Source organism: Cylas formicarius, unplaced genomic scaffold, assembly GCF_029955315.1.
Source record: "Cylas formicarius isolate icCylForm1 unplaced genomic scaffold, icCylForm1.1 PGA_scaffold_2__14_contigs__length_35257938, whole genome shotgun sequence".
Classification (NCBI taxonomy): Eukaryota; Metazoa; Arthropoda; class Insecta; order Coleoptera; family Brentidae; genus Cylas; species Cylas formicarius.
The window spans coordinates 18227559-18255312 of NW_026844319.1; the positions used below are offsets into that span (position 1 = coordinate 18227559).

At 33.4% G+C, this 27754-nt stretch overlaps 2 protein-coding genes across 8 annotated transcripts in view; one reads left to right on the plus strand and one right to left on the minus strand.

Moving 5' to 3' along the window:
* Positions 1-27754, minus strand: part of LOC132698003 (uncharacterized) — a 192394-nt gene that overhangs the window by 96302 nt on the left and 68338 nt on the right. The window lies entirely within an intron of this gene.
* Positions 445-27636, plus strand: LOC132698004 (putative inorganic phosphate cotransporter). Of its 4 annotated transcripts, none has more exons than XM_060663827.1 (8): positions 445-744; positions 7604-7743; positions 14852-15164; positions 19302-19522; positions 19864-20019; positions 22332-22459; positions 23463-23701; positions 27402-27539. In XM_060663827.1, the coding sequence occupies exons 1-7, from the start codon at positions 711-713 to the stop codon at positions 23698-23700; spliced, it is 1230 nt and encodes a 409-aa protein (XP_060519810.1). In that variant the 5' UTR covers positions 445-710; the 3' UTR covers position 23701; positions 27402-27539. The 4 variants fall into 4 exon arrangements, with proteins under 4 accessions (XP_060519810.1, XP_060519807.1, XP_060519809.1 ...); XM_060663824.1 differs by having other exon boundaries at positions 468-744; positions 22327-22459; positions 27402-27635; XM_060663825.1 differs by lacking the exon at positions 445-744 and adding an exon at positions 2741-2885 and having other exon boundaries at positions 22327-22459; positions 27402-27636.

The window sequence follows — 27754 nt, forward strand, 5'->3', positions numbered from 1 at the left end:
AGGGTGGAGAGGTTCCACTTCTTTACTGAATAAAATAATTAATTATTTTAAAAATATTGTTTTATTTTCCTTAAATTTTTGCAAAAAAAAAACCTTCAGTGATACAAGAAACGCCTAAAATTTTTGAAATCAGCCTACCAAAATTATATAAAGTCGGTTTTTAAAATAAAAGTAACTCTCAAAAAGTTAAATTTTCTAGTGTTATTTGCAAACATATGACAAAAATGTAACCTTTTATTACATTTCACGTAGCCAATCAACCGACAAAACATTATAAATATCTCGCAGCGCATACCTGGCGTTGTAATTTCCATGGCATACGGCACAGTTATCGAGATCTCCTATAGAAACATTAAAATTTGCCCGTCCTGTACACTCCATCTCCCGAATGCAAATGTGAACGCGTATCCGCTCGGTCGTCATGATCCAGTAGCGGCAGGAACCTCGATTACAGCCTTGTAGTAAATCGCTCTTGGCATCATAAACGCTAATTGGTTTTTATTTTGTACCTCGTCTTGGGGTTCGGTCCGACAGAATGTTATTGGTGTTAATAAAATAAACTTATGGTTCAGTGCACGGTGGATATCAAATCTTTCAAACGCGCGAGAGTGCGATTCTTCACCCGTTAATTTTGGGACGAGGAGAGTCGAAGAAATAGAGAAAACGCAGATTCGAATTAGCATGTAGACTCCCGATCCCTGAGAAAGAAAATGCAGGGGGATCGTGCTGCAACAAGGGATGGAGGTGAGGGGGGTTGAAAATGTTTCGTTCTAGTGTACTAGTTTTTTTTTTATATTTTGTGTATTTGTGTAGAGGATATAATTTTTCCAACACCTCGGAAGGGCATCCCATTTCCTTTAAAAATAAAAAAAATACGTTTGTGAGTGAACATTCGGCTACCTAAAAAAGCACCCTCCTGCCGAAATCTCTTAAGGCACTTTATTCCTGTAATTTTTCACAAAGAAGATGCCACAAGAAAAGAATTAAACTAAACAAATAACTGCCTTATTAAAATAAAAAAATGAGTGATAGAAGATAGTAGATAGAACTGCATTAACGTTTAACGTGTGTATGTAGGTTAAAAAACAAAAAAAAAGTTGGAATGCCATTTACATTATTGTACCTGAGGGGATGGTATGAGGTGGATTATTTTTATGGAATACAACCCATACATTTTCGTCACTGCTATTTAACCTCCCTACAATGTTTATAAACATCAAAAACAAAACACCGCCTGTTTAGCTTCGCCTTTTTCTATATAATTTGTTTTCAATATATTTTGTAGTGTCCTAGAAGTGTTTTGTTGTTATCAAAATAGGTTAGTAAATATTATAACAACTCAAAAACTCCCCACGGCGATTTAATTTTATTTGGAACAAAAAATTTATGGAACAATTTTATGTTTTACCCTTTCTAAATTGAACCGCCCTGATTTTGAGCACACAAAGTTTAATAGAACATTTTTTCAAATTATACATGTTATGATAATATTTGTGTCAATTCGAAAAAAAAATAACAATAAATAATAACCACTAATTTAAACAAGTAATATTAAAAGCTACAGCAACTTGTATTAAACTTACCTAGGTGTGTTATAGCAATATTGCTCTCGCAATAAAAGCTAAGGTTATTTTGGATTAATTATAGTTTTGTATGTTACCAAAAGGTAATTTATTAAAAACTTGATAGTCGGTATAAAACTAAAATATTTCTCAAATGTCAAATATCGAGTGTCCGATCGAAACCTCACAGTTGTTTATTTATTTGTTCTTGAAAGAATTGTGTTTAGTATTTAATAAATATCCGGATACAGTTTAGAATTAAATTAAACAAATTGGGGATACAGCTTTGTGCATAATAGTCGCTGTACAATATTTAATACATGCTTTAAGATTTATATAGATTCTACGGAGTAAAGATATAAGATAAAGATAAGAATAAAACTGATATAATAAGAGTTTCAAGAAAGCTATAAAACCTTTCTAAAAAACCTGAAGTTACCAACACCAAACGTTTTACAGATAAATTCCCGGAAACATTTTGGATGCAATATTATGAAGTTTCAAGTGTTTTGCTATTTATTTGATTTCTTACAAAAATTGTATCACCAATGGTTTTCTTATAAAACTATAAAATATATAAATGGAAGGCGTAAAATATTAACAAGTTTTAAACAGCAGTTCTATAAATTTTGGAACATTTATTTCGAGAGAGGTACTGAATCCTTTGGTAAAATTTACGTCAGGACTAACATAAACAACAAACACACCAAAAACGACAACTAATTTTTAATAGAGTTTTTTCGCTTTGTGTTGCTGTGGCTAGGGAAGAAGGAAACCCTTATATTTATATCAAACATATACCCTTAAAATCCTTTACAACAATATCAAAAGATTTTTTAACACAAGAATGCCATTCAAATTAGGCCCCTCGATCTTGCTAAGTAAAAAGCGTGTGGGCTGATTCAATCCACTTTACCAAGAAAGTTTTGAACTAATTTGAATAGAAACATATTATATAATGCACTCCCACGCGGGCATGCAGTTGGACAGCGATATATTTCGTGTTGCAGAGCAATAGTTTAACCACAACGATAGCATTTAAATTAATAGAAGTTGCTGGTTTCCGATTAGGGAAACATTTTATGTGAACAAGTTGCGAAACGCGAAAGTAGGCTAGTTCCTAAAACGTGTCCGCGGTGGTGTAAAAATAACAAAAAAAATCATCCAGTCCCGCGAGGTCTCGTCAAGGAATTCACCGATAGCGAAATTATTTTGCTAGTTATCGTCAAGGTTCGACAGAATTGTCGCGGTTATTGCTAACATTCATCACCAAGTTAACGATAAGCGGTAAAATGAAACACCGTTACAGGAACATTAAATACAGTAAGCAATTTAATCAAAGATTTGTTATTGGCTTTTCAACGCAAGATGTTTTTTACATGCACAATTCTATTAGGTACTTCTGGACGCAACTACACAAGCTTTCACTAAGTCTTTTTAATTATTATTTTTTGCCAAGTTTTTTTTAAATAAGGGAAAATCATAAGATTTTTCCAAACCTCTAACACTTATACCAGGTGACACAAGAAAGTAGGAACACTCTATAACTTATAAACGGCTTGGGATAGCGATGTGAAATTTGGAAGGGTTAATATTGGACGGATGTCCATTTTTTTCGCAATGTGTAGTCAACGGTTGCATTTCCGGTTTGAGCGGAAACGACAGCAACTTTCGAATTTTAAATGGCACAACCTTCTTTTTTCATTTTTGGATCATTCTACGTTGGATAGGGCTGGTTTTCTTTGTTTTTTTTTTTTAATTTTTGAAAATTGTGTAGGAGGGTATTTACCGGGTCACCTGATCATGTGAAAAATTGTAAACGAAACTTTTCTTTACTTGTCTACTGGCAAATAGCATTTAATGTAATGCACTATTAATTTTTTAGTATAACCTAGCTTTTTCAAATAGCACCCTAGTGGGAACAAAAACATTTTAAAACGGGTACCTTTTTTGCAACACTTTAACACAAAAATTTTCAAAATCAGTTAAAAAATAAGCTCACAGGAAGAAAAAAACCAGATAAGTAAATACATTTGTATAAAAACCAAGTTGGCATGATTGAAAATTCTGGCAGTTTGTACATTTTTAGCTGATTATCTATTTCTAATATACGGGGTATGCAGAAAAAACTCTCGATAGGCCCGTGCATTGTATGCAGCCCGCTATCCGCGACGTCGCCTTCCTGCACATTCTTTCTTTAGAAAGCTGGAATAGAAAATGAGAAACCCACAAAATAATCGACATGATATAAGTGAAGAAATGGAAATCCATGGTGTGGGATTAGACATATCAAGAGAATCTGTAAAGAGACTTTTTAAAAAACACGGCTATCATTCTTTTAGGTATAACCTTCAGCAACATATTTATTAAGCTGACTTTGTAAGACTTCCATATTGTAATTGTCTGTTAAATATATATTTTCCGCAGGATGGCGAGACTCCCCATAATTTTAGAGATGTCACTGAACACCTACGTGATGTTTATGGGGATAGACTAATCTTAACACACATTACATGCAAGTTTCATCTTTAAATAAATTTTGCACTTATTTAATTCAAATAAATCCAAAACTCCAGTTCCAAAATAAATGAATGTGATGTTTTGTCTTGTATGACAGTAGCATATGTTGATGTACCATTTTCAAATCGATTCTACCGCGATTGCTGAGATTTTATTTTCTACCGTACGTTAAGTTTTGACTGTATCCCCATATTCCAAAAGCATATCAACTTTTTCCCATATTAAAACACTTTTAACAAAAAATTATAATCGTTAAAGCTCAGAAGAAGCTCTCCTTTCAATTTAGAGTTTCTTCTGCATTTTTAATCATACGGACTCGACAATTAATGAATAGAAGCAAAGCCACCTAAGTAATATTTTGTAGTTACTTTTCTTGTTTTTTACCTTCCTGCGAGCCTATTTTTTAACAGACTTTGAAAATTTTGGTGTCAAAATGTTGTAAAAAAAGTACCGGTTTTAAAAAGTTTTTGCTCCCTCTAGGGTGCTATTTGAAAAAACTAGGTTATCCTAAAAAAATAATAGCTCATTGCATTAAATGCTATTTGCCATCAGAAAAGCTAAGAAAAAATGCATTTACAATTTTTTCCGTAATCAGGACCGTTAGTTTTTGGATACCTTTTTGCAAAACAACAGGAATACGTTCACTGTTATGACCGTCGGGATTGCCAAACGTCAGGATTTAAGCCGTTCGGTAATATCCCGGAAATGTCCGAAGTGGCTCTGATCTGTGGGAAACGAAACTGATGTGGTAAAATGACACTTTCTGCGCTACAGATCAGTGAATAATTGGTAGGATTGTGGATTTGACCAGTCTTGACCGGTCAATTGATCGAAATAATTATAAACATATCATGAAACCAACCAAATGGAGTCGATATTATTATTGGGATTCCCCGTATCGCTAAGTATCGCATTCGGATATTCCTTGAGGAGGGTTATAGGCAAATTAGACATCACAAACGCATAATAATTCAATATATAATAGATATTATTATTAAATAATGATAGATAACACTCTACAATTGCAAGATGTCATTTAAAACATTTTTCTACTAGTCAATTAAGAAGTGGTCAAATAGGTATTTTACGGGAGGCAGAGAAAAAATATTATCTTGATAATAGACATAGGTGGAAGTGGAAGTCAAGTTATATTCAAAGAACCGAAAGAATGAAGCGATTGGGTTTCCGTCAAATTTTGATTATGATTATTTCTGATCATTTGCACAGAAGGGAAAAGAAAATCTCAAGTATTCGCTTGTGGGGTCGCTGGGGATTAATCATAAATTTCGAATAATAAAAAAAACGAAGAGAAATATGCACATCGGTTCAGTGCTCTCAGATGTTAATATTGTTTACATTTACTGGCCATATTTTTTTTCTATAGAATTTAATAATCGGATACCAAAATATTTCATATTTATAATGGTATTTATTGCTAATAAATTTTGAAATATCAGGTTTCGTCCAGAGCTTTATTGTTTATGTTATGTTCAGATTGTAAACTAGCAATAAATCAGTAACCGAATTTTCCAAAGGACTAGTTTTCATTTTAATTTAATTAAAAGTTAAGTCAATAAAATAATTATTACGCTACATTATTTCATTAGAAAAGCCACAAAACCATGATTTTTTCCATTAATACCTGCTTCAATATTTGAAGTGGACTTTACTAGTGTCCAACTCCATGATTGTCCTATTTATATATATCTATCGGTTTTTAAAACGTCCTCCGACGTCGTCCGATTCCCAATCTCCATCGACTTCTGTCCTTCCATAGGTCCTCGTCCAGTCGTCTCCATGGTATTCCGCTATCGATGCCCTGTCTCCAGCTCTTTATCGGTCTTCCCCGCTTCCTTCTTCCTATAGGTGTCCAGGTGAGTATTTGTTTAGGCAGTCGCTGTTCTTCCATTCTTTGGACGTGACCGTACCACTTTAACTGTTTTGTTCTTATTTCGTCTGAAATCGTGTGGCCCACCTTCATGGTTATGCGAATTGCTTCGTTTGGGACTCTTTCGGTTCTTGACCTTCCTGCCGCTCTTCTCAAGTCCATCTCTGTTGCCTCCAGCGTTCTCATGGTTCTTTCTTTTAGTGACCAGACTTCACTGCTGTATGTGACTATGCTTTTAATGATCGTATTGTATATTAGGTGTTTGTTTGGTCTCGTGATTTTTTGGTACCACAAGAAGGTGTTCAGCATAGTAATGGCCTTTCTTCCTTGATTATTTCGTTCTTTGATGGCGTAGTCTAACGTCCCACTGCTGGATATTTCGCAGCTTTTGATAGCCTGACCATCCTCTAAGAGGAGGTCGCGTTGTGCTCCACTGATACACATATACTTTGCCTTTGGTAAGTTAACTTCCAACCCCCATTTCTTGTATTCTTCTATCAGTTTTCGCATTATGTATTCTACATCATCGTAGTCTGCGCCATTATGACTTGGTCATCTGCGAAGCTTAGGGCGTATATGTTTCCATTGTTAAGGGGAATGCCCATATTTGTTTTCCATATCCTTAACGCTTGTTCAAGATGTATCTTGAACACGGTGCGGGATACAGAACACCCTTGTTTGAGTCCCTTGTTGGGTGTAAATCCATTGGACATTTTTTGGCCGACCTTGACTTTAATGTGGCAGTTTCTATATAGTTCTTTCACTGATCTTATTATGTTGACGCTTAGGTTTGTTTTGTTTAATGCCTCCCAAAGTTTTGTTAGCGGTATGCTATCGTATGCCTTCTTCAGATCAACGAACAGGAGATGTATCTGCTTATTGAAGGCTGACATTTTCTCGATAAGCTGGGTGACGCGAAACAGATGGTCAACGACGGATCTTCCCGCGCGAAAGCCCGCTTGTTCTTCTGCCTCACTGTTTGTGTAATCGCATTCTATTTTGGCCATTAATATTTTACCGCAAATCCGACCGATTGAGCTCGTCACTGCGATACCTCGATAGTTGTCGCAGTTTTCCTTGTTGTCCTTTTTGTGGATAGAGGTAAGGAAGGATAATTTCCATTCTTCTGGGATATCTCCGCCGTTAATACAGTTTTGAAAGAGCTTTGCTAGATGTTCATACAGCTTGTGTGTTCCATGTTTGATTAATTCTGCGGGAATATTACCTGGCCCTGGTGATTTTTTAAGTTTGTGCAAACATCTTCTACCTCATTAATGCTGATTCTGGTTGGTAAAGCCGAAACCTGTATTATGCTAGGTTTGTCCTATTTCCATATATCAATCCTAATTATTATTAATTATTGAGGATAATTCCATGTTTGGTAGGTTGAGAATTCATAATTTCACTTTCATTGATTATCTCTGATTTTCTTCTCTTTCTTACTTATATATGACTATTTAAGGCATGCCTTCCCTTGAGTGGTTTTTTTAGAAATTGAGAAAACACCATGAGCAGAAACTTGAACCAAATTCAGTGATGTTAATATCTTTTCTGGTTTTCGTGTTCTGTTAAAATGTGATACTTAGATTACATTTATTTAAACTGTTTGAACATTTTTTGATTTTCTGTTTAGGTCCGCTGTTTAAGGTCAGATACGTGCAAGTTGTGCTCCTGTTCTTTCTGATGACAATAGCGTTTTCAATTAGGATGACCTTGTCCGTAGCTATCGTGGCAATGACGCATAATGGCACCTCTAGCAATCCAGATGTACCGGTAAGTACTCTTTAGTGGCCGTGTTTCGTTTGTTTCCCATAATCTTAATATCGCTTAAGGTTCTATAATTTGCGATCATATTAGATTATCAACTATAAACTATCATAGGTAAGTGTGAGACATGTGCTCCCATTACAAAATGGATCACAATTGCAGCAACAAACAAGCGACTGCATCGATGTTAGGAGTAATCAATTAGCCCGACAGAACGCAGATTAGATCAGTGCTTCTGGAGTGGCATATCTTGTATTAATTGAAGTGAGAAATTATATTTGTGCAAATTGATTGAGTTTCAAACAATACAATGCGATTTATATTGTTATACAAGTGAATTTCCGACTAAAAAACATATCAATTAGGCCAATTACCCTAAGAAAATTCTTTAGACTTTATTACGTACTGTTTTCAATCAAACATATCTTAAAAACTAACTAGCTGTATTCTGGATGTATTTTAAAAAATTAGGATTTAATATTTGAAAACTTTAAGATATTAAAGTATTTTTTTTTTATCAAAGAAACTTCCACAGGCTACTGCAATACTTTTTACTTAACTTCTGGATTCCTCCTGCGCCGGTTTTTGCTGACGTGTTGCCAATCATCCAATCATTTTACTCTGTATCTGCATATATATTGTTTGAGGGGGGCGGAGCTAAATGACGGGCATAAACACTGTCTTGGACGACTGATTTCCATATTGGTGACAGGTAGAGACCCGAGTCGCCGTTAAGATTGTTAGGTTGTTTATGGATTTCCATAGACTCTCGGATTTTTCGTTGGTATAAGAATTGATTACGAGCAAGAATTATAGTTTTATCGAGTAAAATTTTATGTCCGGTTTCGTAATTGTGTTCGGCAACAGCTGATGAATTTATTTGTCTTAGTCGAAAGGCTCTTTCATGTTCTTTGAGCCTAGCTATAATGTACTCCTGGCATCTCAAATGTAGTTTTATCTTTGATGATGAAGATGTTGAGAAATTTTTGGACAAGTGGTAAATCTGGTTTTGACGTTATACTTCTTTAGAACTTTTGATATGTGGTCAGTGATATTTTGAATGTAAGAAAGGACTACAGTGGCAAGTGTAGGATTGCTTTCGGCCTCATTATTATTGGAAGGTTGTGGTGAAAAGTGAGAAGTTCTAAAGAAGTATAAAGTCGAAACCAGATTTACCACTTGTCCAAAAACCTCTCAACTTATTCGGTCCGTCAAAGATGAAATTACATTTGAGATGCCAGGAGTTTGCAGCATTTCTAGAACGCAAAAGAGCCTCACGACTAAGACAAATAAATTCATCAGCTGTTGACGAAAATTGTTGCATGTAATCAATTCTTCTACCAACGAAAAATCCGAGAGTCTATATATAGAAATCTATAAACAACCTAACAATCTTAACTGCGACTCAGATCTACTTGTCACCAATTTGGGAATCAGTCATCCGATACGATATTTATGCCCCTCATTTAGCTCCGCCCCCCTCAAACAATATATAAGCAGGTACAGATTATAATGCGAGCCCGTTTCAGCTCTGAAGAAGCCAACAGGATGATTTTCCAAACGTCAGCAAGTTCGACCCAGCAAAAACCGACGCAGGATGAATCCAGAAGTTTTGTAAAAAGTAATGACATTATGCTTTTTTCCCTGCCTCTTTCTGATGTAGGTACCATCTGATACCTGCAAATTTAATTTAGATTATTTAAAAGTTTACACAAAGTTTGATCAAATATGGGTAGACATCTTGGAGTTCTATTATTATTTTTTTAATTTTCTTCTTATAAATTGCCCCAGCACTTTAAAACACATTTCAATAAATACATACATCTTTCATAATTAAATTATTTTTAATGGGAAGGATGGCACCAAACTGCATTCCTTGACGAGAAAGACGATTAATCGCTTAAGCACCCGATAGACTAGGTAGAATAATGTTTCAATTATATTGTTTAATAAATACAAAAACTGTTGGGAACTGCCAAATTTCGAAAGGTTTTCGTTGGTACCGACGATCTTATCCCTCATCAATTAAGAAATACACAACATTCGTATGCCCATTAATATAATATCTGCACCAAAATTTCCTTGCCGACCGCAGACACAGCCTTGAATGAAAAGATTGATTTTGTGCAGTACATATAACTTGACCTTAAATATTTATGAAAACGCCAGCGGAGCGTCTAAAGCTTTATATCTGAAGGCGCATAAAATTCTTCAGCTTTGTGTTCCAGATTCCGATAGAAAATAAAGCCAGCGGGCGAAGATTTCAACCACGATATATAGTTGGAACTTGTTGACATTATAATATAATGGAGACTGTATTCTCAATCAAATTAGTTTGTCGTTTCCTAATAGTTGCATTTAAATATGCATGAAATATAACGTTAATCCTAGTAAACATTGTTTCCTTAGTTTTGTACAATTGTACGTTGCTCACGTCCCACATTACGACACCGTGACTGGCATTCATAATATAGGTTAAAGTGGAGAAAAAAGTTTTAATTGGTTTATATTATTTAAATATATAGTACAAATAATTTGGAAGGTAAAAAGTGTCTAGATATTCATACAATCGTGGTGCATGTGAATTTAGAATGTTAAATGTATCATAAGAAGAAAGTGTTTTTGTACCTATTTTTCATATCAAAATTATTTTGATAGCACTTGAAGACGTATTACTAGATCTTTTTAAATGTGGCATTGTTTTCATAGAGACTTTTATTATAACAGATTTTATTATTATATTTTATTTATTTTCTTTAGCAGAATATTACAAATCGGCTTTAATGAAAACTTAAATAGTTAAATAATTCTCTTCACGCGAAGGACAGTAAAAAAACTACTGTTCCTGCAGTAGGTATTATTAGCACCGAATAAAAAATAAAAATAATAAGGAAATACAAAATAAATAAAAACTACTTTTGATTTTGACTGTGTCTGTTAGTGCTTCTCCTGTTGATTTGATCATTTCTAACTTGTTAGCCCATATTGGAGTACTTAGATTTTGTTAGAACAACCGAATCTTCTCTTTTTATTGCTTGAATGCATGTTTTTCCGAAAATTGCCACTTTTTCTCCAGTTTTACAATTCCTTTTTCGATTGGAAGCAGCAAGTGTTTACCACAACTATATCAAAAAGGCTTTGTAATTATTAAATACACAGTACGTAGTTTAAATATTTACGAATTATATATATATATATATATATATATATATATATATATATATATATATATATATATATATATATATATATATATATATATATATATATATATATATATATATATATATATATATATATATATATATATATATATATATATATATATATATATATATATATATATATATATATATATATATATATATATATATGCGTAAATGCGCTCCTTAGCTCAGGTTTAGTGTATATATATATATATATATATATATATATATATATATATATATATATATATATATATATATATATATATGATGACACTATATTCCGGGATATCATCCGTTCGCTCGTTGAACTCCGACTGGAATCCTGCATCCGACTGGAATCCTGCAAATCCTGCATCCGACTGGAATCCTGCAGACGTTTCGCCAAAATCTCACTTGGCATCTTCAATGCTCGCGCTCCGAAAACACTTCGAACAGTGTTCGAAGTGTTTTCGGAGCGCGAGCATTGAAGATGCCAAGTGAGATTTTGGCGAAACGTCTGCAGGATTCCAGTCGGATGCAGGATTTGCAGGATTCCAGTCGGATGCAGGATTCCAGTCGGAGTTCAACGAGCGAACGGATGATATCCCGGAATATAGTGTCATCATATTTTTCCATCCGTGAATCAATACGTGAGAATATATATATATATATATATATATATATATATATATATATATATATATATACAAAATATACAAATATTATATCATACACTAATTCTGAGACTGATAAACGAGGGCAAAACTATTCAAATGTTTCATACAACAATATCAAGTACTCGCCATATTCGTTTCTGCGCAGTTACTTTACTATGACGCGAAGCGGGTACTGCAAAGCGACGGTGTAAATAATAAACAAACCAGGTGGTTGGTTTACATTGGTTATGTTATTTACGTTGTTCCAAGGAAAAGGTTCAAACTCTATATTCTGAGAGGTACCAATTATACGCTTGCGCATTTTTGCTCACTTGCGAGCAAATCAAGTTCTTATCTTTGTTTTGCACATATATGTGAATAATGTGATAATCTTTCTTATTGTAATAATTTACATTTAATTACATTAATAATCAAATAACTTTAAATCTTTGTAAAAAATAAAATGCATAATGATCTAAACATTTTTTCTGGAGTATTATTGTAGATTTTATTCTTGGAAAAAGGGAAAATCTTTAATTTTTCATTTTTAATTTCGTCATGTAATATACATGATAAAATCAAATTAACAACTTGCGTTGTTACGCGGTAACACTTTATTTGTAATTATTATTTATTTATTATTTTATTTGAATTTTTATTATTTACTTATTTATTATTTACTTAATAAACAAAATCAAATTGTATAATATACAATAGGTGTAAATACTTAACTTACCCATAAGAAATACATTCAACCTAAATATTGCAGAAATGAAAAAAGGAGAAAATTCTATTTATGGAAACTTTCAAAACATTTGGCATGCAAACTAACGCAAGATTACTAGCAAATAAATCCTGTGTGATGCGCAAACCTACTTCCCTAATTTTGCATTGCCTTGCGGATGTACCTTCCTTATCCTGCTTCTTACTGCAAATCATATCTACCTGAGACAATGTATCATATATTCGTATATACATCGGCCAGAGCACATGTACCTATAAATCATTTCAGAGCGGCCTTAGTCACAACGAAATCGTAGCAATTTTGATCACTGATGAATTTGAAGTTAGTAATAAGATCATAAACTTTATCGTTAAATAAGAGCTGGAAGCTATCGTGATGAATTTTATCGGTTACAGTGTGTCCAAGTTCTAGATTCATTTCAATTTCATAGAATTTTCATATTGGTTCATAACACTATTTCTTAAATACTGACAATAATAATAAACAAAAACGAAACAAAATAAGAAAATCCTATATGTTGTTATGCTGTCATCCATAAATTCCGTGAACTAGTCAAAGTCTGGTGATGTTACTATCTCTGGGACATCCTCTTCACTAATATTTTCAAGTTCGCCTTTTCACCTCAACTATGTTAGAGATTTCTTTTGATTAATTACCGGCTTATTGGTCTGGCTAGATATTGTAAGTAATGTTTGTGATTATCACCGGCACTGACAACATAAGAACAGTATTACTGTCAAAGGTTTGTACCAAGATAAAAAAAAGTGTAATTATTTACTAATAATTTATCAACAAGCAGTAGGTGTTCGATAAGTTAGTTTAGCAGTGTTTTATCAATAAAAATAACACAATAAAACTAGAGCTGTGTCGAATAAACAGAAAAATTAGAAAATTTAAATATAATCAGATTTTATCACAATAACTGCATGGTAATTATATAAAACAACCGAACACTTTTTTTAATGGAGTGTTAACACAAAAAGTTCTTTATTCTACACCCGTCTGTAAAATACGTAATTACCCACAGACCTAGCGTGCGAGAAGCGTCACTTTACCACGTCAGTTTCGTTTCCCATGAATCCGAGCCATTTCGGACATTTCCGGGATTTTACCACACGGATTTGGAAGTAATCGTATGTTTTCGGAGATATTTCCTACGCTTTGAATTTTGACGTTTGTCAATTCTGACAGTCACGTCAGTAAATGTATTCGTGTTGTTTTGCGAAAATGTACCCAAAAATTAACGGTCGTGTCAAATAAACTCGTGAGTCAAATGCCGTTTACCGCACTTGATGCATAATATGCTATTATATTACTAATGATTTTTAGCTCTGGGGAAGTTTAGTGTAGACTCAAACACCAGAAATATATTCTCCGCTCCGCTGCGCTACGCTCGTGTCAAATAAACTCGTGAGTCAAATGCCGTTTACCGCACTTGTTGCATAATATACTATTACGAAACGTGTTGCATACTATACTTTTTCTACGACCTTCAAGAAAAAATCACAATTTAAAAAATTAAAAATAATAACAGATTATCGAATTAGTAAATTTCGTACCATTCAAACAACATATTTACCAGTTGCCATTAAACCCACTAGTTTATCGTTCCGATCGGTTCTGCTATTATTGTCTCTTTTTAACTGTGTACGTTAGACAAAGAGAGATGTATTACTAGATATGTCAAACAACGAAATAAACACAATTTTAAAACGTTATATTGTTTATTTAACTTTTACAATTGATAATTAAATAGTTTATTTAAAGAAAAAGACTGTAATTGGAAGAAAAATCACCCAAGGATAGGGCGTTTAAGAGCATTAATTTTTTAAGACCGTATAAGCAAGAAAAAGCAAGTCCTAACCTTCAATTTTGTTTTGTTTATGCTGATGAGGCATGGATATTTGAAAATGATACAATTGGTCTTGGCAATATATTAATATAAAAACTGTAAAAATCACTAAACCTAAATTAATAAATTAAGTTGTGAGTCAAATGCCGTTTACCGCACTTATTGCATAATATACTATTTCTACCACATCAGTTTCATTTCCCACGGATGTTTTCGGAGATATTTCCCACGCCTTGAATTTTGACATTTGTCAATTATGATGGTAATGTCAGTGAACGTATTCTTGTTGTTTTGCGAAAAGCTACCCAAAAACTAACGGTCGTAGAAAAACTTTTTAAGTCACTCGTTTATTAAACACTAGCTCCGCTGCGCTCTGCTCGTGTCAAATAAACTCATGAGTAATATGCCATTTACCGCACTTATTGCATAATATACTTTTAACAAAATGTTGTTATCGCGCATTTGGTGCTAATCCAGAGCGGTAATTTTCTATACGATTGACAGCTCGATGTGAGTTATAGGTTGGCACTAGCGTTTACACAAATATACTCAATTAAATATTTTCCCGGAAACTTTTTTTGTCAGTTAACATTAAACAGTCGTGTCTCCATTGTTCTTGATGCAAAATTAAAGTTTCGGTTCGCTACGCTTCGTAAACCGTTACTCGTTGCAGACGTACGAATGGAAAAACACCAACATAATACTATCGTCGTTTTTCTGGAGCTACGCCATCACTCAATTCTTCGCCGGGCACATGGCTCAAGTGTACGGCCCCAAATGGCTTTTGGCTACTGCGATGCTGGCAAATGCGTTAGCGAGTATCGCTATACCGAGTTTCGTCAACTATTTCGGCGCGAACGGCGTTATCACGTGCAGGATATTCCAGGGTCTGTTCCAGGGCTTTATGCTGCCGCTGACGCACAACATGTTGGGAAGATGGGCGCCGTCACACGAGAACTCTTGGATTAACGCCACCGTATACACAGGTAACCAAACAAAAACAAAACAGGAATTAGAGTTCATCCAGAGTTGGATTTTGGCGCAGTTTTCGGATATAACATTAGAAAAAAAGTGTCAGAAGTCCTCATCGACGCCATTTATGCCAAAAAAATTGTGGGTTATAATAATTGTCTTCACCTGAAACTGTTTTTTCCTAGAAATCATCATTCCTAAAATATTGCTGTTCTAAAAGTTGAAGGAGTTACATTCTCTATTAGTATATTTTCACACCATCTATAAGGTGCGTTTTTTTTTTTTAACACGATTTTCCCGATAGGAATACTCTACGATCTGGCGGATAATTACAGAATTTTTAATGTATTTATGCCACTTTGTATCAGGTTCAATTGCACTAGAAATACAGTGCTTTTACAACCGATCCCGTGATTAACTTTGGCTACTGTTTACTACTCCAAAACCCCAGTCCCTTATAGAACATCCTGCCGAGCAACCCTTACACGTAACCATTCCAAGACCGTACTGGGAATTTATCTACCTACACTAACAACAGGGATATAAGTATGTTTTCAATCTTTTTCGCCAAGCGATTCTTGAAACATGTACATAAAACAATTAGTACAAAGTAACAATTTATTACGTTCTATTTCATTACATTTCTACATAGTATCATTATTAATATTGAATATAATAATAATAACTCCGCCACTAATCGTTCTCGATAAATATTTTCTTATTTTATTACTCGTTTTTCACGGTTAGACCAGCTTTGTACTGATATTTTAGCTACCTCTTGCCTAATTACGTTTATGGACTAGCACTAAAATTTGGTGCAGTGTTATATCTTCTTATATGCTCACTTAACTCAGACCAAATCATCTCAATCGGGTTAAATTTACAATGATATGGGGGTAATCTCAATATTTCATGGCCGTTTTGTTGTGCTATCGAACTGATTCTGTCTTATTAAAATGTTTTATTTTTAATAATTCCAGAAATTATTTTTTCGTGTAACTCTTTTCAAAATATAAATCAATTTTTTACAGATTTTTTTAAATTTATTCTTTATTTGGAGAAGTATTTGGAATTTTTGTAATTTATCCAACAAAATAACAGTATTTGGCGATAGTTTGAGCAACCATTTAGTTTCAAACCAGTCTTCTAATATTTCCGCAGTCATGTTTTCATGGTAATCCATACTTCAATCTTTGACCTTTTTGGCAAACAAAAATGAGGCATCTTCCACCTAACCTTTTTGGACCCAGCATTATTATGCGTCTCCCATGTGACTTGTTACTGTTATCACACCATCCTTTTTTACTGTGTCGTGAGTGTCGTTTCGTCTATTGGCCAATATTGCTCTTGAAATTTTTCAATTACATTTAAATAATCCACTCTCCATTGCGAAATTATTTGGGATTCCATTAGCACTTGAGGTTGAATAATTGTTTGGAAACGAAAATCTATTTTCTTCAAAAAAGTACTCAATGACTCCTAAGCACAACTAATGTTTAGGTTTGTAAGTGCTTTTTTATGCAGTTCTTCTAGGGTTAAAACACTTATAAGCATCGCAGATTATACGTCTAATTAGATCTGCGTGTTGCTCTTTAAAAACTCGAGAAGTAGTCACTTTCCTCTTGATTATCCCATTTCTTATAAAATTGTAAACATTCAAAACAATTTATTTAGTATCCGAAGACAAATGGATCAATTTTTTTATTTTGTGTTGTTTTAAATGTCTTCTTCTAACAGGGGAACATGTGCTTCATTCCACTGTCTCCACATTTTCAAGGGTTAAAAAACAGGAACCTTCAAAAAATTGTGTTGTTTAATAATTGTAAAATTTTAATAAATATTTATCTGTTATCTTCTGACGTACCTTTATCTGTGAATATAATATCGCGAATATAATCTCTAGTCTTAAAAAATACTGTTGTTGTTTACAAATCGAAGAACTATGCAGAAAACACAAAAATACAAGAAGAAGAATGTTGTTAATCGACAGGCACACAAGATAAAAATTATTATTTTCAAAACTTACCTGTAAGATAAATAGAGTACAATTACTTACCCTTACCCTTTGAACTATCCAGTGTAAACAGCCTCCCAAGGTAAAAACTGAAGAATCAGGTACATAAATATGTACTTACTGGAAGGATCACAGACAAATACCTCCGTAGTATATACGAATATAATGTAATCTAGATTAAACTCTTACGAACCATACATATCACCTGATGTTAAAAAAATGCTTCTACCTATTCGAAAATACCCCGCAGCATCAATGCTTAATCAAATTTAAAACGGTCCATTTACGTTTCAAATAAAAATTTCAAATTTGTACCAATATTCGTTACAAATCATCTCATGCAAGATCTACTTAATGCATAATAAACGTCTGCTGGGATGGGTTTTACTAGGGTCCTGCGAAGGTCTGCGGTTAAGGTACTGTAAACTACCGAAAATGTCAATGTTGCTGCAACTAGAGGGCAATTGTAACATTTTTAGTAAATATTAATGGGTACAAATCGTAATAATGGACGATAGTAACAAATAGGTGAAATCACTCGAAAGAAAGGTACTCGAGAGAAATTTAAAAAAATATTCGAGTTCGTTCCATATTAGTTGCCAAAACGTATGACGTCGCAAGACATTAGTGGCTACAAGGATTACCGAGAAAACTAAATAAAATCGGGATGCCTTGCTTCATTCCAGTGTCCATAATTCAAATTTTTGAGTTCCGTAGAAAGGAAATTGGGAAATAAAATAGTTTTATTTATTGATACATATGATATCAAAACATATAGACAAATAGTAAGAAACAAGGAAGAAAATTTTTGGGTTTGGGTTTATTGTATGCTGCTATTTTTCCTTTGCAGTTTCACTAAGGTGTAATTTTCAAAGCGATTTTCATTCTCCTTGTATGTTTATGCATTTTTTAAAATTGAATTCACCTTCGACAGGCTAATTCCGTTGAGCCCAAGATTACATGAAAGTAATCAGACTAAATTTTCCACAAAGGACGTTAATCAGAACAGGGTACAAATACCATTGGGAGCCTCTACGTCTTAATTTGTAGGAGTTTGATTTGTTTATACCACTCTGCAATAAGAAATATTTATTTAGAAATCTTTTGGATTCCTCCCATGTTAGTTGTTGATAAATCAAAGTTAATGATGCTTCATCCGGTTGTCTTCTTCCGAGCTCAGCTGAAACTGCAACCGAAGTAGGAGGAAACCAGAAAATGTGTAATTAGTATTTCAGCAGCATTATATCTTAGAAAACATTTTCAAATTATAACCAAAAACGTATACTACATGATCTTTATTATTTCCATGTTTAATTTACAACCTGTAAGGATGTGACTATTTGTATATTTTTGGGTGAAATGATTTTATATGGAAAAAGAAATTTCAGTCACGGACTTGTGATTTCTGCAGGTTTTTCTGTTGGAACTTTTAATCAAATTCAATCAAAATGGAATGGGTGCATTTCAATTTCGCTGATGAATTGAAAAAGAAGTCGCGGGAATAATAACCTTAAACAATCCGAGTGTCAAAAACAATGACGGCGTTTGACATTTCAAATTTTTAGTTCTCTTGAAACTGGCAACTCCGTGGACTACAGGGTTTCTCATTGTGTGCTATGGTTGAATTCTTCTCTTTGTTCTAATTTTCAGTATTTCAGTTAAGTCACACTCGAAAAAAATGATCGTTACCACGTGGACAATAAAGTGGACAGATGCTTCTGTACAAGGGATTAACTTAGGAACTCTATTCTCAGAATAGTTCATCCTATAGGAATTTTTTAGTTATATCAAGTGCCTGGTATACTTATGTATATAAATCGAGTGCAACTCATTCGAATTCTGGAATCGCGATGTTTTGGAATGGTGAAAGGAAGAAAGTATACGGATCATTTTTCTTTAATTGTTTCAATTTTATAAATATTTTTTTAATAAAACCTACTTTTCCGAGAAAAATCCAAAAAACGAACATTTTGATTTTTGAATTAGAATAACTTTTTTAGCTTACATTGTACCGATGTGAACTTTTAGCTTTGTCGGCATTTTTGTTATTTGAAATGTCTATTTTGACGGGACTGCAAGTTTGATTATGCATAACAAGTTTAGGGAGACATCATTCTTCTAGCTACTGATGTTGCAGGTTGTTCAGTCGGTGGGATAATAGCCATGTTATTTACTGGCTACCTTTCAGCTTCTCCTTTGGGTTGGCCGTCTGCGTTCTATTTTTTCGGAACGCTGGGGCTAATTTGGTGCCTGTTTTGGACCTGCCTAAGTGCCGATAGTCCTGCCACACATAAAACGATTACGACGGAGGAAAGGAAATACATCGAAATTTCACTGGGACAAGAGAACGACCACATGGTTCGTTGGATATTAAAATTTTTTCGCAATTCTGTTAGCAGAAGACACGCTTTTTAACCGATTTTCTCTTCGATTCAATACCTAGTTATTTTTATTGTTTGATATTTAGTGAAGAGCATGACGCATCTAGCAGGATATGAAATACATATAAATAGAGAAAATAATGCATATAACGATTGATTGACCTAACCTAATCAATTATTTATTTTTCTCGTTTTGGTTGGTCGATGGTATTCCTTTCATTTGCTTTGCGAACGATCATTAGCAATCGCTTCACTGACACGACCTGAAGATTAGACAGAAAATTAAGCTTAGCGCATATTAAATGTTTATTGTTGCAGATGGAGGAAAAGTCAATTCCGTGGAAAGCTATCTTCACGTCAGTTCCGTATTGGGCCATCATCATAGCAGCCGTAGGCGAATCATGGGGTAGCACCTTACTAGGTACGGAACTACCTACTTATCTGAGTAGCGTAGTCGGATTGGACATAGAAGAGGTAAACAGCGTATATACTTAATTAGAATGTCATCCTTTCACAACATAATAACAAACTTTATTGAGGGCCTTTGTGGAAAGCAATTGTAGTTTTTAAATGTAGCATATATTTCTTTCCTTGGAATCCCGTTAAAATAAATACCTCGTAGGGTTTCCTAGCTCCGAGGATAGATAAAATTACCTATTACGTTACCACAGGTTCATTGTGCCTCTTTATTTAGTTCATTTCATTTTGAAAAGGGAAAATTACTGTGAGGTATGAACGTGGAACATGGTTTTTGTGAGACAACGGTAACAAAAGTGTCGCGTATTGCGCAACCTTACAACGGCGTTGATGTCATTATTGAACAATAATTATACGTTCCACGAATAGAATTCATTAATTCGAGATGGAATTTTTAAGTCATTGAATGAATATCTATTAATTTCCTAATAAAGTTTACATAAAGCCAACGCGAAATATTCGTTTTTTTTTAATAGAAAAAGTTTTCTCCTCCTGCACCTTTCATCTAACTTTAATATTTAAGTAATTAATTTAGTTGTTGTTTAAAGTTTGTACCAACACGCCGCCCACTGCAACTCTCTTCGTCTAAAACATTGAGAGCTAATCAAATATGGTTAGCAGTGTTTATGCAAAACAGTAATGAAGAATTGACTGGTATTATTTTAGAAGAGATGAAAAAAATTCTAAAAATCGGAAGCCAATAAAAATAAATCATAAAGTGCTTAACTCGACTTCTATAGAAATTACAAATGAAAATCCACTGGTTTTCCTACGCCTTTAGCAACTGAAAATGGAATTATTTTTCAACACTAACTACTGACTAAACCAAATTTTTAATGAAAAAGTAAATGACAACATTAAATATATATATATATATATATATATATATATATATATATATATATATATATATATATATATATATATATATATATATATATATATATATATATATATATATATATATATATATATATATATATATATATATATATATATATATATATATATATATATATATATATATATATATATATATATATATATATATATATATATATATATATATATATATATATATATCTCACGTATTGATTCACGGATGGAAAAATGTGATGACACTATATTCCGGGATATCATCCGTTCGCTCGTTGAACTCCGACTGGAATCCTGCATCCGACTGGAATCCTGCAAGTCTTGCATCCGACTGGAATCCTGCAGACGTTTCGCCAAAATCTCACTTGGCATCTTCAATGCTCGCGTGTTCGAAGTGTTTTCGGAACGCGAGCATTGAAGATGCCAAGTGAGATTTTGGCGAAACGTCTGCAGGATTCCAGTCGGATGCAAGACTTGCAGGATTCCAGTCGGATGCAGGATTCCAGTCGGAGTTCAACGAGCGAACGGATGATATCCCGGAATATAGTGTCATCATATATATATATATATATATATATATATATATATATATATATATATATATATATATATATATATATATATATATATATATATATATATATATATATATATATATATATATATATATATATATATATATATATATATATATATATATATATATATATATATATATATATATATATATATATATATAACAACATTAAATATTTGAAACCCAGTAAGGATGTCAAAAAGCTACTGGGCTACTGGGTGATATTTGTGCCCTTCGAAAGTATTGTAAAACAATGAATAACGAAATTTTATTTCAATATTAAATATAATTTGCCATCCTAAATAAACAATTTCCGTTTTATTTGATAAATTAATTTGAATTTTGAAGCCTTATTTGAATATCCAATAATTCATATTGTTTCATCTTTTTTTTTTCATTTTTTGTTATGGCAGAAAATTCCATTGAGTTTCAAGCTAAGCAATACCGATTAGCTCACTCATGGCCTAGAAAAAGATCTTTTTAACTACTTCAAGCTTCAAAAAGCATTTAATGAAAAACTTCGAATGTGTCTCAGTTTTAATACAGAACTCATAACAGTATAACCATAATTAATAGAAAAATATTTTGCAAAGAGCAATTTTCAGTATTTTCTCATGGTCGATTTAATTAATATTTTTGTTTTCAAGTTATAAAGACCACTTGTTTCCCTAATACCGTACCTTGCTGAGATAGCAATAGATTAGATTAGCAAATAGCTGTTAGAAACCGTTTTATTCATTTGGCTTCAGGTAGTTTTTCGCCTATTAATTTTTAATGTCGTTATTACCCGCTTTTTCTTTTGTTACTTGGTATGATTTGGTATTGCATTATTCTGGTCGAATTTATTTTAGAGCAGCTGGTACTCGGCAGCTCCGACGATAGGTTCGATAATATTCGGCCTCCTGTTCGGGCCGCTAGCGGACTACGTTATCAAAAACCAATATGCGTCCAGGGTAAATGCGAGACGAATTTTCCACGGGATCGGTAAGCACTTTTCCTCGTGCCCGTTTTCCTAATGGTTAGACGAATGCAATTTGCAAGTGCTGATGATATCGTTGGTCTATAATAAAACTCATTGCTAACTTTTTAATGGAGCTTTTAACATGTTTTGTAAACTTTTCTTTCATAGAAGGAAAATTAACAACTGCTCTCACACCACTACACAAAAAGTACATATGTCAATTTTATTACATTTTTGGAAGACGCTTTTATAAAAAGTTGGAGTCTTTTGTAATTAAAATTAAAGCATTGTTTTGCCAGAGGTAGACATACCCAAAATTCTTTCTTATTTATTTACGATAAATTGTCACCAATTTTCTTCACAATAGTTTCTTTTTCTTTTCTCTACGAATTTAAAAAATTTACGGGTAGGGTCTGTGGGTGTGTTATGCGTGAGTTACTTATGGATTAGATTATATCTCACTGGTATAGAACAAAAAATCTGTTTAAGGAATGACAGTGTATCTGCAAGGCAGTTGCGTCAAACAGTGAATACTGAGCTGTTGATGTTGATTGAGTCTAGCCACTTGCAATCGTGCTTAGTGTATAGGATAGAAGTAATTCTTTAAGAACTGAAACAAAAAACCTCTTTATAAACTCTTAGCATTATTTTATTATCACTACTGTGCAGTATTTGTGCAATATTCAATTTTATTATACTATAATTTAAAAGAAGTGTCCTCCTTATCAATTTATTAAAATTCCATTTGGTTAGTTTTCTCGTTATTAAATCGTGTTTCTAACTCACAGTCAAATACCCAATTTTGCAATTTTTATGTGTTTGTTTTAATCTTGTTACAGGTTTGTCGTTTTATTTTATTCTTCAAGTTTTTGTGATTTTCATGATGATGGAGTTAACAACTAGTAAAAATTAATTTTTAAATTGTTTGTTTATCATAGTAAATTGATCTAGGTATGAGTAACATTTATGTTTGCTTGTTAATTTGTACTGCGACCGGTCTATTGGTAGTAATAACAATAATTTCAGGTTGTTTCGTTCCGGCATTGATGATGGTGTGCTTATCTTACGTCGAAGACAAGTACGCGATCGTCACCCTTCTGATAACGGCCGTGAGCGCAACCGCCGCATTGAACTGCGGCCATTGGGTCAATCTTATCGACATATCGCCCCGATATTCGGGAATATTGGCGGGAATAGCGAACGGTGCCGGACAGTTCGTCGCCATACTTGCCCCACTGCTAGTGCATTTCATTGTCAACGATGAGGTAGGTTCTCAATGTGTGGTCAATTATTTAAATAACAATTAAGCGAGGTAAATCCGCATATTAGGGAATTAAACTTGCGGATAGCAACATTAAAAACGGAGAGAGGGGAGAGGCGCCCAAGAGTACGCACTTAGTCCAATTGTTTTATTTACACAGCTTTTATAGGCATTAGCAACACCATAAAATGTTTGTATGTTCTTTATGGATATGCTAGAATACCTAATGAGGGTCTGGAAGTCGTTGTTTAATGTTTGTATATTGTTTTTGAAAAAGTCGGCTTATGCCCCTTCTGACCCTATCTAGTTCTTAAAAGTACACGTTCGGCACCTTAATAGTAGTTTCAACTAACAAAAGTAAATTCATTCCGTAAAATAAATAAAAAAAAAACTACTAAAAACATAATATTAACGTATATATTATGTTATACGTAAATAAGTGAACAATGTCTTGTAGTGTCTTAGCGTAGGTACTTAACAATGATGTCCTACGATAATTGGAAAAATCCTAGTCCACTAGTAACCACAAACTGCACACCCGATCTATTCCAAAATACTGTAACATTTTTTTTTTGTAGCAGTCTCTTTCAAAGTTAAAGTTTTTGCAGCTGCTTTCCTCTGTTGATGTTAGGATTTTGAATGTGAGTGGTGCAGCGCACATGAACCTTTTCAACCCTTTGAGACAACCTTTGAAACACACTTATGAGATCGACAACCTACAGTAAAAATGTACAAAATATATATCTTATCATTATCCGTATCTAAAGCTCATGTAAACAACTAAACGTACTATAGACAAACACAATACGGCAGCCGCCACATTTGAGAATTGCCGACGATGAAAAATCTTCAGTGCATACTCTCAGACAACGCACATTCTGCGGAGTCTTTCTCCTATATACGAGGTGTGTTCAAAAAGTAATGTAACTTTTGTAATTGGGCGGGCTATAATAATTAATCTTCGATATAATTTTTTGTTGTTGGTACACATATCCCTAACATATGTTCACAGCTTCAGCCAGTTTGCACGTTTACTTATTATTTGTGAGATGGAAGCGTTATAGGTGTTTTGAGTGCTCGGCGATTTTCTAAAAAGAAATGAAACATAAGATTTGCATAAAATTTTGTTTTATGAATGGAATACAGAGCTGCAAAACGCTTGAGCAAAAAAAATGTCTAAAAGTGGTATAAGCCGTTCCAAGATGGCCGAGAAGACGCCGATGACGAACCTCGCTCTGGACGCCCTAGCACGTCAATAACTGATGAAAGCGTTGAAGAAGTGAAACAAATGGTGTTGAAAAATCGTGGAGTTACTAATTTAGAAGTGACTGAAGACGTCGGCAACTCGTCGCTCGTGCGCTGCAATTTTTTCCGAAGTTTTTATGCATGAAACGAATTTGGTCCGAAACTGCTTAAATTTGAACAAAAAGGACCATCGAAGGAGCATAGCTCAAGAGCTGTTAAATGACGTCAATGATAGTCCTGATATGCTAAAAAGGCCATAATTTGTTACGACTGATTGGTATGTGGTTATGACATCGAAACCAAAGCTCAGTCGTCCCAATGGAGAATCGCCGAGACCGAAAAAAGCAAGTCAAGTTCAATCAAATGTCAATGTTTTGTATACTGTTTTACTTTATTATCGTGGCGTAGTACATCAAGAGTTTTTACCACGCGGTCGTACGTTCAGTAAAGAGTATTTTGGATGCTTGTATCTAACTTTTTGGCCAAAACCAAAACCACAATCATGCCTCAGTCACCATAGTCCCCGGACAAGGCCCTCTGCGACTTTGTCCTATTCCAAGAACTCAGGAAACCCATAAAACGAAAGAGGTTTGGAACTACTGAAGAGATAAAGAAAAAATCGCTGGAAGAACTGGTATAGTTCTTTGAGGATGGGAAAAAACGTTGGCATAAGTGTATCTGGAGGTGATTATTTTGAAGAGGACAACATTAATTTTGATGAATAAACTTAATTTTTGAACACACCTCGAATATTCAGGAATTTTGATATATTTGTTATTGTTTTTTTGGTAAAAGGAGAAATAATATTATAGTAACAAATTAAACATAGGAAAGTTTTATCAGAAAAAGTAAGCCTTTTTCTTTTATTTGCTTAATTGAAAATATATCAGCTTATTAGAGTAGATAATTAAGTATACATTTTACTGAAAAATGAACTATTTCTAAATGAAAACTCGTTTTTTTAAACTAACATTTTATTTTTCTAATTAAATGCAGTGTGCAACATTTTGTGTGTGTTTTTTAATATGTTTTTTCTATCTTTTTCTTTGTATTTTAAATTGTGCCTTTTATTTTTTTGCTTGTTTTTCAGCGCCTTTTATTTTTATTATTATTCCTCTTCCCAACAACTATTGTATTATTGTACAAGTTTTATCAAGTAAAAGACGGTCATTCTAAAAAGAATCATGCAGACAAACAACAATATAACTAAACTAAACTAAACTAAATTATGTAGTTTAGCCTACGCACAGGTAGCTCTCCGCTTTGTTTGTAAAAGGTAAATTTCAAAATTTGTGCCAATTTTTTTCTTAACTAAAATGTAATTGGATTATAACTTTAGTTTACATGTTACCAATTAAATTCATTACCAGTGATGTGCACGCAACAAAAAAGTAATGAATGAAAAGAAACTTATTACGCCGGTCTTCAATCTATGAGTATTACGTATTAGTCCATCACTTTAATTTTGTGTGTTTTAATTATTAAATCAACTCCAAAACACATTGTTCAGTTTAGTCTCTATGTACTATTAGAAAAAAAGTTGCAAGAGATATGCCTAAATAGATCTAGTTTATATTTTCAAAAATTCGTATCAATGTAATGTATCAAAAATCAACACGAAATTTAATTTTTGTACTCCCTACTTTAAAATAATAATAAATAATATTCTGGACTGATCCAACTCGCAAAGGGTCGCCTTAAGATCGTTAAACTTTAGTTACAGTATAGTATGCAGAACGTTGATAATACAGGTTTTACGCAAACCAACAGAACATCAACGCGACTTGAAAAGAAAAACCCGCAACTTTTTCTAGATTTTTTGAAGATTTTTCTGCAACTTTAGTTTTCCAACAGTTGCTCTTTTGTTTTTCGTTTGCCGATTAGAGTCGGTCACTGTAAAGAGTTGCTGAGTGTATCGCAACTCAGTCAGTTTAGTGTAAACAACAGTTTGCACGCTTTTTAAGTTTCTGTCAAGATACCGGGTCAGGTCGAGCAATTGTGCGGTAAAAAGGCATATTACAAAGTGATCGATTATTGTATCTGCCAATCAAAAGGGAAATCAATAGATTTTCCAATTATTTATTGAAAAATACCTAACATACAGGTAATTGACGTTTAGTTGAATGTTAAAAATTCTGGAGATTGAAAAAATAGGGGGGGCTTGTTTAAACTTGGTAGTCGGCCATAACAGGTGATAAACTGTATTTTAATATTATATTAAAATATAAATTTAATTTCACTTTGTTGTTAATTGGCAAAAAAGTGAATTGAGAAAACAACAATACTAAAACTGTTTCACTAGTGTAAATGACAGAAAACAACTATTTATTTCTGTTGTTCTGTTTGGTGTCAACTAGTCACTTTGGTGTAAACCCGTCATAATATACTTCGCACTTTGTGACTCTTATTACAGACGTATTGTAAGAACCTTTACAAGTTTCAAACTGTATACTTTTTAGGCGAACAGAGCCCTCTGGAGGACAATATTCATCCTGGCTGCGTTTATTTACGCGAGTACGGCCACATTTTTTATAGCCTTCGCTTCAGCGGAAAGGCAATGGTGGGACAATCAAAGAAGGCAAGTGAAAAATCAGAAGGAAGGCGCGAATACGAACGGTTACTATAATCAAAGCTTTGAGCGTGATAACTGTTAATTTTTCTGTAAATTCTGTAAGTAATAATAAATACTTTATTCCGTTCATACTAACAATTCTAAACGAGGCAACACTCAACACATCAAAACATAATCAGTAAAAATGTCTAGTCCGAGAAACATAAGCATTTTCTCCTCCTGTCTTGAACAAACTTGTTA